The sequence below is a fragment of the Leptonotus elevatus genome, chromosome 2 (genome assembly GCF_054856555.1).
Source record: "Leptonotus elevatus isolate MCC_2025b chromosome 2, RoL_Lele_1.0, whole genome shotgun sequence".
Classification (NCBI taxonomy): Eukaryota; Metazoa; Chordata; class Actinopteri; order Syngnathiformes; family Syngnathidae; genus Leptonotus; species Leptonotus elevatus.
The window spans coordinates 42326998-42340535 of NC_141240.1; the positions used below are offsets into that span (position 1 = coordinate 42326998).

At 45.0% G+C, this 13538-nt stretch overlaps 1 protein-coding gene across 4 annotated transcripts in view; it reads left to right on the forward strand.

Moving 5' to 3' along the window:
• Nucleotides 1-501: 501 nt before the first annotated feature.
• Nucleotides 502-13538, forward strand: part of filip1l (filamin A interacting protein 1-like) — a 30061-nt gene continuing 17024 nt past the window's right edge. The window contains exons 1-3 of one of the 4 annotated variants that reach the window (XM_086067783.1): nucleotides 502-693; nucleotides 12814-13073; nucleotides 13148-13321. In XM_086067783.1, the coding sequence (XP_085923909.1) occupies nucleotides 12822-13073; nucleotides 13148-13321 (426 nt within the window). In that variant the 5' untranslated portion in view covers nucleotides 502-693; nucleotides 12814-12821. Of the gene's footprint in view, nucleotides 694-940; nucleotides 1047-9820; nucleotides 9855-12358; nucleotides 13074-13147; nucleotides 13322-13538 lie in introns of those variants that run through there. The other 3 variants (XM_086067782.1, XM_086067784.1, XM_086067781.1) reach the window with 3 other exon arrangements.

Here is a 13538-nt window from a genome sequence, read left to right on the forward strand (position 1 = left end):
CTATCGTACGTGTTTCGCTTTCAAATTCATCCCGTGGGCCCGACTCAACTTTTTAGCTGGATGGTTTTGCCACTCGTGTGATCGATACGCCACAATGTTCGAAGTGAAAAATGCTCATTTACGTTTTCCCCCCCAAAACGCGTCCCCACTGAATATACTCGTCCATGCCCTCGGACCCAAGCATCAGACCAGGTCTTGCCTCTCCTCGGGGACTGCTGAGGCATTGAGAGTCAGTCAAAGCCATCTGGTAGCGTCATAGCCGTGCGTGTGACACACAAGCACCCAAGTGTGTGCGTGTTGAGGGGGGGGGGGGGGGGGGCAGCCATGGCTGAAGGTGTCAGAAGGCAGCCTGGTTTAAATTTAACTGGCTGATATCTGCATGGCCGGTCCTCCTCTCCCTCTGCCGCTCTCACGCGGACACACACACGCACACACGCACGCACACACGCACACACATGCCCAGACGGCATCGCGCTCACAGACAGACTTCGCCTTGGACAGCGTCGTGCACGCCACGTTCAGTGGCAGACTTCCTCCTCGGGACCACCTGGATTGTACAAAGGGGGCGGCCGAGGACGTAGCGGACGAGAGACTCTCACCTTCAACATTGAGGGCAAACGCGCCGCAGCCCGGGAATCCGCCTCTGCAGCATCACAGCAGCACAGTTAGCGCTCGGTCGCTTAGCTACGAGAGGTAAGACCGGAGGGGCGTGCGTGCGCGCGCGCGCGGGATCCGGCCACGGGAAACGCTTTGACTGCTGGACACCTTAAGTCGCTTCGATGGATTGCGGGCCGCACGAGAGACACATTAGATTTTTTTAAAAATGTTGTCCTGTAATGAGATTAGAACGCAGCGAGGTCCAAATTGAGGGAATGAAATCGTCACCTTTGGACTCGCGGTGCCGACGACAGCGGAAGGAGATCTCGCACTGGCAGCTCCCGTCAAAGCAGCTGACGGATGCCGGCTGCACCCGCCAGCAAACTTTCACTTTGTATTTTTCCGCCGGCGGCCTCTTGACCATGTTGGCGTGATGCGGATCGGCACAGGTTCGGCTTGCTTTTTGAAATGATTGCAGGCAGTCAGTGAGGCTGCATTTCCCAAACAAACTTCTCTTTATGCAGCCCGATTGGCATTTGTGCTTTTACAGTTCAAGAACTTTACTCCTTGAAAAAGAAAAAGAAGAAAAGGCATAAAAAGGGATGCAGCGTTAAAGCACTGGGGTCAAACTCGGGGCCACCATATTTTTTTTTTTTTGGGGGGGGGCTACGTTGTGGTTTTTCCTAAATGGATTGGTTCTTTTCATCTTGGCAGAAAACCTGCACATGAATTGCATTGGCTTTTTTATTTATTGCTATCATTTTGATCAAATAATTTATTTTTGTTTAAATTTTTTTTTTAACAAATCCAACAATAGTATTCATTTGTGTGTCACTATTTTTCATTTCTTACCTCAAACTCAATTTCTTATTAACATATATCCAATAACGACAAATGTGTATAAGTAATCAAATGATAAGTAAAAATAAGCATCATTTTTTACAGTCGTGACGGTTTGAAAACCATGCAAGCAATGTTAGCAATATTTGGGTGCATTTGCTTGATGACGACAAGTGAGGGTTTGATCTAATGAAGCGCGTCTGATAATGGACGCGAGCCAGCGCCTTTTGGTGCCTCGAATCTGCAGCAACAGATGGATTGAGTCACTTTAACACGTGAACGCCGGCGAGTTGTACGGATCGCCGCGAAGACGATTTGAATGCTGGAGGCGTGTTTTCAACGTGTGACACATCGATGAGCGACGCATGACTTATTGCCTCAGCGCGCCAAACGTCTCCCGGCCTCGCCGTCATAACGAAACGTTGCGTATTCGGGCGGACCCCGAGCGGACGCCGCTGCCGCGTGAAGACGGACTCGAGTCCTTTGGAGGAAATGCTCTTAAGAGATGACGTGTCAAGTGCTGAAAGGCGTGCGGGCCAAAAGCGCACCTCGCTGCTGAGGGACACTTCGGGGGTGGCGCGGCACAGGTTGCGTTCGAGTGCTTGGACGGCGGATTACAAGGCCTGCCTGCTTAAGAGCTTTTGTCTTGGATTTAGCAATTGAATGGGATGGTCAAAATGTTGCGCTCGGGCTGCGGCTGATTTTGCGACAATAGAAATGTGGACCCGGACCAAAAAATTCTCAGATTGCATTTGCTGATTGGGGCGCACGATTGCGTTCGTCAGACCATGCGACGCAACATTTGCCAAACAAACACTCATTTGTTGAGGCGATGAGGCGACGGCGATGAGGCGACGGCGAGGTCGACCGGTCCAAGTCCGAGTGCGGCGCGAGGGCCAGATGGTACACGCCGACGTGTTCGGCCTCCCCGGATCCGGTTTCACTCACAAAATAGCTGCTACTCGGAGCTCTGGGAAAAGAGCGCTATTTATACCCGGCCGGTGTTGTCCAACATTAGCTTTTGCTCCCAACTTGACCTGCGGTCCGAGCAGTCCAAATAAGTCCAATGAAGTTAGCGGCCATCGCGCTGGACTTCAGGATGCAACTCGGCAACGTTCAAATGGATCGTAGTTGCCGAACGATAATAAGACGCATCTCGCAGTCAAGCCAATCAGGATTAGGGGCGGGCTATTTCGAGAGGTGACAAAAGCGCTCACGCTCTGTGCTTCAGTTTAGAAAAGGGCAAAAGAGTACGGCAGATTTAAGAACGAAGTTCAAGCAGGATCAAACCAGCAGCAAAATACATTTTCATATATTTGCATTGCAGGCATGAACAAATTTGCATGCCGGGATTGCCAGGCGGGAAAGTTGCGTCAATCGCAACGAGAAGGGCCGTCGTCTGCGCGCATCCCGATCAACGCACGTAAACCCGCTTCGGTCCGCGCTTTTTCTTCCGCGGCGATCGGCACTCGCGAAAGGCGGGCCGCGTCGTCGGCGGGAATCGCAATTGGCACCACAACAACACTGGAGTCGAAATGCTACCAACGCACAAAGTTGTCATCGCGTTCACGGACAACTTGTGGCTCATTCGCAATTTGTAAAAGTCGTCAGTTGCAGCTTTAATAAGGAAATGCGAGAGGAAATCTTGAATGATGTCAAACCATTTTTTCTTTTCTTTGCTGTCAATTTGTGAAAATGTGAGAGAGCCATTCTAAATGTTGTGACGTAAAAGTGTTTGTCATTTTCAGAAGAGGATTAAGATCAGTGAAGAGAAAGAAAGAAAAAAGATTCGGACTTTATAAAGTGAGAATTCTCACAATTCAAGCCGTGAAAATGTCAATAACCAAATGCGGGCAATTATTGTATGCAATATGTTGGGGTTGTTTGCGTTCTCACACACATCATGGCCGACCGTTTGTAAAAAAAAAAAAAATCGAACATTTAATCAGATGGAACCAAAGCAAGAGCAAACGCCGCGATGAGCGTCTTTCATTCGAACAGGAATAAAGTCAACGCTAATTGAAGGCAACGCTGAAGGCAACGTCTTTTTCAAAATGGCCTTCCATTGAGGCCATCAGCTGCACGGCTCACATTTGCCCTCACTCGCTTTTGTACGTGCGCGGCAGGTTGAACTTGACGGGGGTGGGGGGGGGGGGGGGGGCTTTCCATGATGCGGCACAAATCGTCAAGGCTATAAAATCCTCAGCGAGATCCACATTCCGTATCTGGCAGCTATTTTTGCAGTCGAGAGCGATGCAACTTTTCCCGTGAAATTCCCAGCATATGTAACATGATTAGCTACAACCACACAAGTGGGGGGTGGGGGGGTGGGGGGGGGGAGCGGCCACTCCTCTTTTTTTGGACTGGCATTGTTGCCTCGCGGTGTGTTGATGGTTGTCATGGAGACGCCCCTGACGAAGACCAAAGGTGCGCGTGTCTCTCTTATAGAGCAGAGTTGACTGGAGGCAACTAAGACTTTACATTTTGGAAGGAATGAATGCATTTATTATACGGACTCTAATCTCCCGTGCAAGAAAGATTTTCAACTTTCATTCTGCTGTTTATATTTTGTGTTGCACATCACAAATCACAAATCACAAATCACACACACGGCGACATGTAACAACTCAGTGATGTCAGTTTGAATGGGAAGCGCCAACAGTGCCGCTCCTGAGTTGGGAGGGAGTTTGCTCAAGGGCGCCTCGGCAGTCCCCATGAAGCAGATGAGCATTTTGTTTCCATTTTTGTTTCCATTTTGTCCACTGCGGTATGAACTGCCGCCCTCCTCTGGTTCCAAGACTTTTCAGATGAGCTTCGACTCAAATTGGACGAAATTGAACTCAAAACAATTCATCAAGCGACATGGCGGCTATTTTGATGAGCTGCTGCATCACAGTTTATGATAAAGCAAAATTTCTTTGCAATTTGTCAACATTTTGGGGTGGTTTACGGCTCGGGCAGCAGTCAAATGACATCTTTTTTTCGTTCCTCGGAGAATGGCGGTCAGTAAAAAAACAACAACAAAAAACGCAGATTGTGTAAACGCCGAATCAGTCGTAGCTCCAACCGGCTGGCGACCAGTCCCGGGCGCACGCCGCCGCGCGCTCAGATTCGGCCTCCGACAGGCTCACAGTGACCTTTTGTAGATGGATATTAGTTGTGGGGGTTGTTGGATTGACAAACGTTACAACTTATTTTTGATATATAGCAATGGCCGCTAAAAGAAAATGGACGACAGGCCACAAACGGTCCCCGGGCTGTTTCTCTATGACCAGTGCCGCTTGGGATGGCGTGCGGTGCCGCCTTCATGAAGTTGAGCTGCAGTCTTTCAGAACATCGCTAACAGCTAACAGCCGCTAACAAGCCAGACACTTCCTGTGTGAAATGAAACGTGTTCATGGCGAGCGGCTCAAGGATGGCGTGACCTTGTCATCCTCATCCTGCGCACGCACGCGCGCACGCACGCATGGAAGCAAGTCCGGCAGATGAGGTGACAGATTGCTGACTGTCGCATAAAGCCAAGTCCTGCCTAATCTACTGTCAGACCTTAATTGGGGGTTAAAGCCCATAAAGTAGGAAGCGTACAATTTAATCCGCACAAAGAGTCCTTATGGTCCCGACAAGGACCCCGACTCATTGCTCTACGCATAAACTGGTGGGGGCGCATACCAAATGCTATTGTAAAGAAGGTTTTTGATTGGACTTCCTCTTGAAGTATGCTTGAAACAAGCACGCTCCGTTCAACAGGTTCTGGCCACTTCAGGCTTAAATTGATCATATGCTGCCCTCTGCTGGGCGGTTGGCTGAGGTGCGCGCTTCCATCTGCACACGCGTTCCTAATTTCCTCCCGTCTCATTTGTGCGGTGCTGCTTCAACAGAACCAAAGGAGGGGAAAGTTTAGCGCCTGATCGGGATCCGAGCGGCCGCATCCTTTTATGGGGCCCATCAAGCAAACGGCGGGTCCACTTCATGTGTTGGTGCTAAAATCTGACACTTGTCACGTATTTTGATCAGGCAGGTAGTCATTTGGTCAACAACCCCTAAAAAAGCAACAGCAATGATTGACACAGTGTTGTGCTTGTTACTCAATTAAAAAAGTAACTAGTTACAGTAACTTCATTTGAAAAGTAACTCAATTCCTCGGATGATTATTTAAACAAAACAGTAATGCGTTACTATTAAAAGAACATACGCAACTGTTTCTTTATGCTCAACTAAAGTAACGAGCGTATTTCCACGACTCCGAATCCGACGCCCGCCCACAATGCGTCTTCTTCATCGGGACGGCGGCGGCAATCCATTGTAAACAGGAAGTAGCGGCCATCCGTTCATTATTTGATTCTGAACCGTTTATCCTCACGAGTGTCGCACAATTCTATTCTTAAAGGAAATGATTTATCAAGTAACTGACTAACGCACCATATTGTAACTGTAACTGAGTTACTGTATTTTAAAAAAGTAATGTCAAAAGTAACTAAGTCAGAGTAATGCGTTTCTCGTAACTAGTGACTGCCCACCACTGGCTTTACAAACATCATCTGGTCTTGAAAGACCTGCCGTGTCACAGCGCGTCTGAACCCGATGACCCCCGTCCGTCACTGATATTATTACTACGACCCAGCAGGACTTCTGGCTTCTGGTTCCCATAATCAGCTGTTCCAAAACAGACCCGGTTACAGCGCAACTGTTTGCAGCCTGCAGCTCGCGCCAAGAGAGGAAAAGCCAGCCGGGACCATCAACGCAATTGTGTGTTGGAACACGCGCTGACCGCCGAACGGGGATTCTCGGGGCTAAACATAGCGCGTACAGTCCCGCGGCAATCGGAGGAGGTTGACCTCTTGTGCGTCATGTTCCGCTCGTTGACGTTTGACTTCATGCAGCAGGACGGGCGACATTTTGAAAAACAAACAAATCTGGTGTCAGTCGTGGCGGGAAAATGTCTGGCGTGTGGGGCGGGATTATGCAAATTAGCCGCACCGCAGATGGACCGACATGTTGTTTTCAGGGTCGATACCGATTATTAGTAGCCCACAACCTTTATTTTGAGCCAAAATTCTTTTTCCAGTTCAGTGGCCTAGTGGTAGAGTGTCCGCCCTGAGGCTGGAAGGTTGTGGGTTCAATCCCTGGCCGGGTCATACCAAAGGCTGGGACCCATTTGGCGTTCTGCTTGACACTCAGCATTAAGGGGTTCGATCACCAAATGATCTCCGAGCGCAATCCCTGCTGCTGCTCACCGCGGAGAACCAATTTCGCCTCACTTGTGTGTGTGTGACAATCAGTGGTACTTTAACTTAATTTTCAATAAAAAAAAGGGGGCGGGTTGTATTGGCCTAAAAAAAAAGAAAAATACAAATGCATCTGTTTGTTGTATTGTCTTAAAATATGTTTATTGAACAACTTTTCAGACTTTTCAAAATGTAAAAGTTATCTTAGACAATAGACATCTTTTTAAATCTCTACCAAAATGTCATCAGTATGTCTTAAAAATTTAAATGGAAACTTAAATACCATAGCTGTCTATAGTTTTCTGCAGTAAATATTAAAAATATTGTAGCCCAAATCTTAAACGTTCACATTTCTTTGTTTCAATGTCAAAGAAAAAAAAAGGTTCCGAAGGTTCGCAAAACTTAAATACTTTCCTAAGATGAAAATGGTTTTAGATTGACCTTAAACCTCCGCCAGATTTTGAAAAAGGCCGTTACCGATCTTCATCAAAAAATTTTTTTTAATGCCCTCTATGGACAATAATAGCAGTATTATACTAACAGCAAAATTAACTATGCTGTATATATATATATATATATATATATATATATATATATATATATATATATATATATATATATATATATATATATATATATATATATATATATATATATATATATGTAAAATAAAGGTCTAATTTGAATTAAATTATAGACCTATCTATACATATATAGTTTTTATTTTATTTTATTTTTTTAATGCCCCCTATGGACAATAATAGCAGTATTTTGCTAATAGCAAGACTAACTATGCTGTATATATATATAAAATAAAAGACTAATTTGAATATTTCATATGACATAGTTAGAGGCTCAAACAAGGTCATAAGTCATAACAATATAATTTTTTTATGCATGCCCAGTTTTTACACAATGGCATTTTTCAAAACTCTTGTAATTTTGCCAAAATCAGGCATTTTCTTTGAAGTGAGATAACTTAGTCATTTATGAATATTTTTTTCACTTTCAACCGCTCAAAATGTTCAGTGGCATCAGACCTATCTATACATATATAGTTTTTATTTAATTAATTTTTTTTAATGCCCCCTATGGACAATAATAGCAGTATTATGCTAATAGAAAGATTAACTATGCTGTATATATATATAAAATAAAATACTAATTTGAATATTTCATATGACATAGTTAGAGGCTCAAAATAAGGTCATAAGTCATAACAATATAATTTTTTTATGCATGCCCAGTTTTTCACAATGGCTTTTTTCTGAATAGCACAAAACTCTTGTAATTTTGCCAAAATCAGGCATTTCCTTTGAAGTGAGATAACTTAGTCATTTATGAATATTTTTTTCACTTTCAACCGCTCAAAATGTTCAGTGGCATCAGACCTATCTATACATATATAGTTTTTATTTAATTAATTTTTTTTAATGCCCCCTATGGACAATAATAGCAGTATTATGCTAATAGAAAGATTAACTATGCTGTATACATATATAAAATAAAATACTAATTTGAATATTTCATATGACATAGTTAGAGGCTCAAAATAAGGTCATAAGTCATAACAATATAATTTTTTTATGCATGCCCAGTTTTTCACAATGGCTTTTTTCTGAATAGCACAAAACTCTTGTAATTTTGCCAAAATCAGGCATTTCCTTTGAAGTGAGATAACTTAGTCATTTATGAATATTTTTTTCACTTTCAACCGCTCAAAATGTTCAGTGGCATCAGACCTATCTACACATATATAATTTTTTTTTTTTTTTTTTTAATGCCCCCTATGGACAACAATAGCAGTATTATGCTAATAGCAAGACTAACTATGCTGTATATATATAAAATAAAATAATAATTTGAATATTTCATATGACATAGTTAGAGGCTCAAACAAGTCCATAAGTCATAACAATAGAATTTTTTTATGCATGCATTTTGTATACATTTATTAGCCTTTGGCGCCACCTAGTGGATTTTTGTGTTAACACTCTCAACACACAAATTCCTCTATTTTCATGTTTATGACTCGTCAAAGAAGCGATTGCATCAGTAATCACGGAAAATGCATTATAACACATCAGGTTTACTGCATATCAAAAACTGTTTATAATGGGAGTCAATGAGCCAAAATCGGCCATTATTACAACAATTTAGTGTGAATCTCTCCCTCCTGTTTGGTAATAATTATAAATTACAGCATGGCGCCAATTTGAACTTCTGCATTTTTAAACAATCCTGGTAAAATGTCAGGTCCCTAGTGTATTTTTTTCAAATGCTTTTTCTTTGATAAAAAAACTGAAAAACAGAAAAAAGCCAGAAAATGGACAAATAACGCCCACGGGTTAAGACTTGTGATGGATGAGACGGCACTTCAGAGAACTGGATTCGTCGAAACAGACAATTCAAGACTTAATTTCCCATAATGCATCCTTTCTAAAGCGCTGTCACGTCACGCACCAATCCCAAACAATACGTCAACATCAGCATGCGTTTTTAAGTTCCTGTATCCCGTGCTGGGGACAACTTTTTTTTTTAAATTTGATGTATGTATTTTTTCTGAGTTGTTGGCGGCAACTTCATGACGTTCCCAATTTTGCATGCGCTCGCTAACGCTGGCAGGAAGCGCGTCCCTCTTACATGGAACCCTCAACTTAAGGGTGCCGCCTGTTGCTACGACAACTATCTGCCCTGTTTGTAAACACTCCACTCCTTTTTTTTGGCTCCGTCATTTCAACCGCAGAAGGAAAGGCTGCTGTTATTACAGGCTTATTAGCTGCAGTTGGAAAAAGCAAACAAAACAACAAGTGTTAAGTTCCTGCGGTATTTTACAGGCACGAGCGTCCTCTATGAAGCCGCATCGTCAAAATACGAAAGAAACCAAATAAGGAAATGACGAAGTCCAAAGCCAATCTGGACCTGGCAGCCACTTTTTTGTGTACACAAGGCAGAAAAGCGTCGGATGTCGCCCTCCGTCTGCTCCTCGCTCGCATTTGATCTCGCATCCCTCGACCCTCAATCACGTCGGCGGGCCGTGATGTCAGCCGGTCGGAATGTCCTCGCTAACGCGCGTTTGCGAGCGTACGTCCTCCTTGCGCGGGGGACGGACCGGCCTTATTTCCTCTGCGTCGCACCCGCTTCCTCACCTTTTGACCCTGGCAACTTGAACGGACAAATGAAAAAGTGGAGGTATTTGATTTTTCCCAACCCAATTTGTGGTCATTCAGTGTTCAGGGTTCAATGGTGCCCATGCGAGGCTCTCGGGCTTGCCACGTCCTACATTTTGACAAAAGCGGTCACAGAAAGGATTCAAACTGACAACTGTTTCCAGCCACTTTTGGCCGCAGAGACCGTTACGACCGTCAAAAGAGCGTAAACGTTAGCCCGGGTTCTCCTCTTCGACGACGTTTCTCTTTTTACTGCATTGTATCTTTCGTATAACAATTTTTTTTCCACCAGTGGATGTATTATTTATTTGTTGATTTATTTAATTGAATTCATTTATTTATTTTTTATTTTGTTTAATTATTCATCCATTCATGTGTTTTCTTTTAATTTCACGCTTCTGCCAGTGGATGTATTTATTTATTTATTTATGTATTCATCCATTTATTGGATTTGATGTCAGAAGCCTGTTTCTGCCGTTTCCCTCCTGGCGCAAACTGTGTGTTTAGGAAAAGAAAATAAATAGAAAAAAACAAAAAGCACCAACGCTATGTTTGGAAAGGGGCGCGAGCAGGGGCGGGCAAAGTCGGTCCTCGAGGGTCCGAGTCCTGCAGGTTTTGGAGGTTTCCCTCCTCCAACGCAGCCGATTAATGATCCGCTCATCAGCAAGCAAACGATGCTGCTCATTGGAATGGAACCTGGAAAACCTGCAAGACTCCGGCCCCCGAGGACCGACTTTGCCCACCCCTGTGCTCGACGGTCAACTTCCGTTGGGTGCAAAATGGAGGTGTTGTGACAATTTAAAACAAAAAAAACCCCCCGTCAGAAACGGGCTTCTGCAGGTAAAAACAACATGAAGCAAAAGTTCTCATTATTGTCTTCGCAGAGGCTTAATGATGTGAAAATGAGTTGCAGGTTCACTTCTGGTAACGGAGCATTTGGCATTGGCCCGGAATTTCCCCGAGCGCATTTTTTCAGCAATGTGCGACATTCGCATCCGTTAAACTCGCCACCAATGGACTTCCTTGTCCCCCGCGTGACCCTTTTCAGCTTCTAACCATGTGCGATATTTGCGATCGCTCTCCCAGTTTTGGCAGATATGTGAAACTTGCACATGCCGAGCTGCCGGCCGCGCACGTCCGCCAAGTCGTAAGCGTCGGCGGAGGCGGAGTCTGTCGCCGACTGCTGGGGTGACCTCAGCTCGCGGTCATGTGACGTCTCACCTCCGGTTTCATTCGTCTGACGTGACCGAGCGTCAGAAAGCCTCAATAAGCGGCACGCCGCCAAAACGCTGCCGTTTGTCTGGCGAGATCATCCGGCGGTCGGATCGAATCAAATGACTTGGATTCAAAGAAATCTCCCACTTGAGCAATTAGGATGATTCATTGCCTACTAATGGTTTTCTAATCCTTCATGCAAATGTGGTCCCAACTCCGCCCCTTAAAGATGATGCAATGCTTTTGGCATCCTTGAGATTTGGTTTGTGCTAAGAAAAATGTTATAAATTGTGTGCTTACGCTTCATTTACTCGTCCCATCCGTTTATCACAGCTGGGTTCGACATCTTCCCGCCAGAAAATGCTTTTTCTTTTTCCACAGTTGTCTTTTGCTGAAGTTGCTCATTTTTCACACTCGCCGGCCAAAACGCATCAAACACGGCCACTGTTTTGTGTTTTTTGTCATTGGCTGGAGCGAGAAGCGCGTTTGGTTTGGACGGTCCAACAACGTTGTGGATGTCGTTCGTCATTTGAAGCGTCGGCTCATTTTAGGCCTCTGACGACTCCGTCCCGCCGCGAGGCTGAAAAGAGCTCGGAAGGCCGCGACGGCAAGACGGCGTGCACAAAAACAGGGCCGCATATTACGCTACCAACTTTATGCACTCGGGACGATTTGCTGCAATCCATTGTGAGAGTTCTTCACATGATGGCATTTTGCTCTTTTCGCTGTGAAGCTTGCATGCGTCTACACAACAAAAGCGAGTACATGCCTAAGTGAAAACGAACTGTGACATGTTAGACATCCACCACCTGCGCAATGTCATGGAGGAGGTGGCATGAAGAGTCGAACCTGCGGAGCTCGGGTTAAGGCAGTGCTGGATAAGAATATATTTTACGACACACTTTAGGCACAATATGGACGTTTTCCACTGCTATGAAACTTCCGCCCTTACCTGTGGTGTACCGCCAGGTGTGGTTTTAGGCCCAATTTTATTCTCCATTTACATGCTGCCCCTTGGCCAAATTATTGTCACACATTAACCACTTGGTTTTTAAAGGTGCTATACAAATAATGTTTATTATTATTATTAATTTGGACTGATTTTGCAAGGCCCACAGATTATTGTGTTTATTGCTATAAAAACATGGAAGCTACCAAAAGAAAGATTAGAGTGTCTTCTTTCATCAGGAAAAAAGTATATTTGTATCCGTTTCTGTTTTGCAGCATTAGAATATAGTTTATTTACAAATCTGTTCAACACAGTAAGGAAAGAGCTTTTTGCAACATAGCCCTGGTTGATCTCTTATACTCTGCTGCCACCTGCTGGCCGTTTTTGTAATGACTACCATTTCTTCAACCGTTCTTTGCAGTTGAGAGGTTGCATCAAAGCCTTCTGTATGCTCTAGCATAACCCCCCGTCTTTGGGACACTTCAAACATTTAAAATAGAACGCATTTATACGTTTTTGGGAGCAAATGAGTTAACGTTATTTTTATTTTCACTTGTGTGGGTGTACTCATTTTTGTTACCAGCAGTTTAGACATGAATTGCCACGTGTGGAGCTATTTTGAGGGAACGGTAAATTGACACTATTATACAAGTTGCATAATGACTACAATGGCGCAAAATGTCGTGTCTTCAGTGTTTTCCCATGAAAAGATGTACAGCAATCAATGATTTACAAAAAATGTCCACTCACCTTTGCGAGATGCTGCACACGCACACGCGCACGTCCAAGTGTGACATCCCAACGCTGTCCTTTCAAGGAAGCAACATGCGCTCGCGCAGCAGCAGCCTGGAGGACGTCACCGAGGTCGAGCTGGCCAAAGAAGAAGCCTGCGGCCGTCCCGAGCGCCGCGGCCGCCACCGCGAGCCGCCCGACGACACCGGCACCGTCCAGCGGAACCACAAGAGCAGCAAGAACGCCGGCAGCGCTGCTGCAAAGGGGGACCGCAAAGACAAGGCCAGAGACCTTTCGCGTGACGACATGGTCTTCCTGCTGAGCTTGCTGGAGGGAGAGCTGCAGGTCAGTGGGCGCGAACACAAGGACACCTTTTTCCCCAGCAACAAAAACAATAACGTACATGATGTTCTCGGCAGGCCAGAGATGAGGTCATCACTGTGCTGAGGGCGGAGAAAATCGATTTGGCGCTTCTGGAAGCCAAATACGGCTTCGTCACGCCACCCAAAGTTCTGCAGGCTCTGCAGCGGGACGCCATCCAGGGGAAAGCGGACGGCTTGCAGGAAGACATCTACGAACGGCCCATGCTGGAGGTACCGGCAGTCTTGCGTGAAGTCCCTCAAAGCGTTTCAACCCCTCAGACCCGCCTTTTCAGTTTTTTTTACTGATTTGGACTCTTTCCCCACTTAAGAACAACATGGCAGAAGTGATGACGTCATCCAAAGGATGCGTTTTCATTGCTTGAGACATGCAACGATGTCACGTCCGCAGCAAGCGTCCACCCGAAGACGTTTAAGCAGAAAATAACTT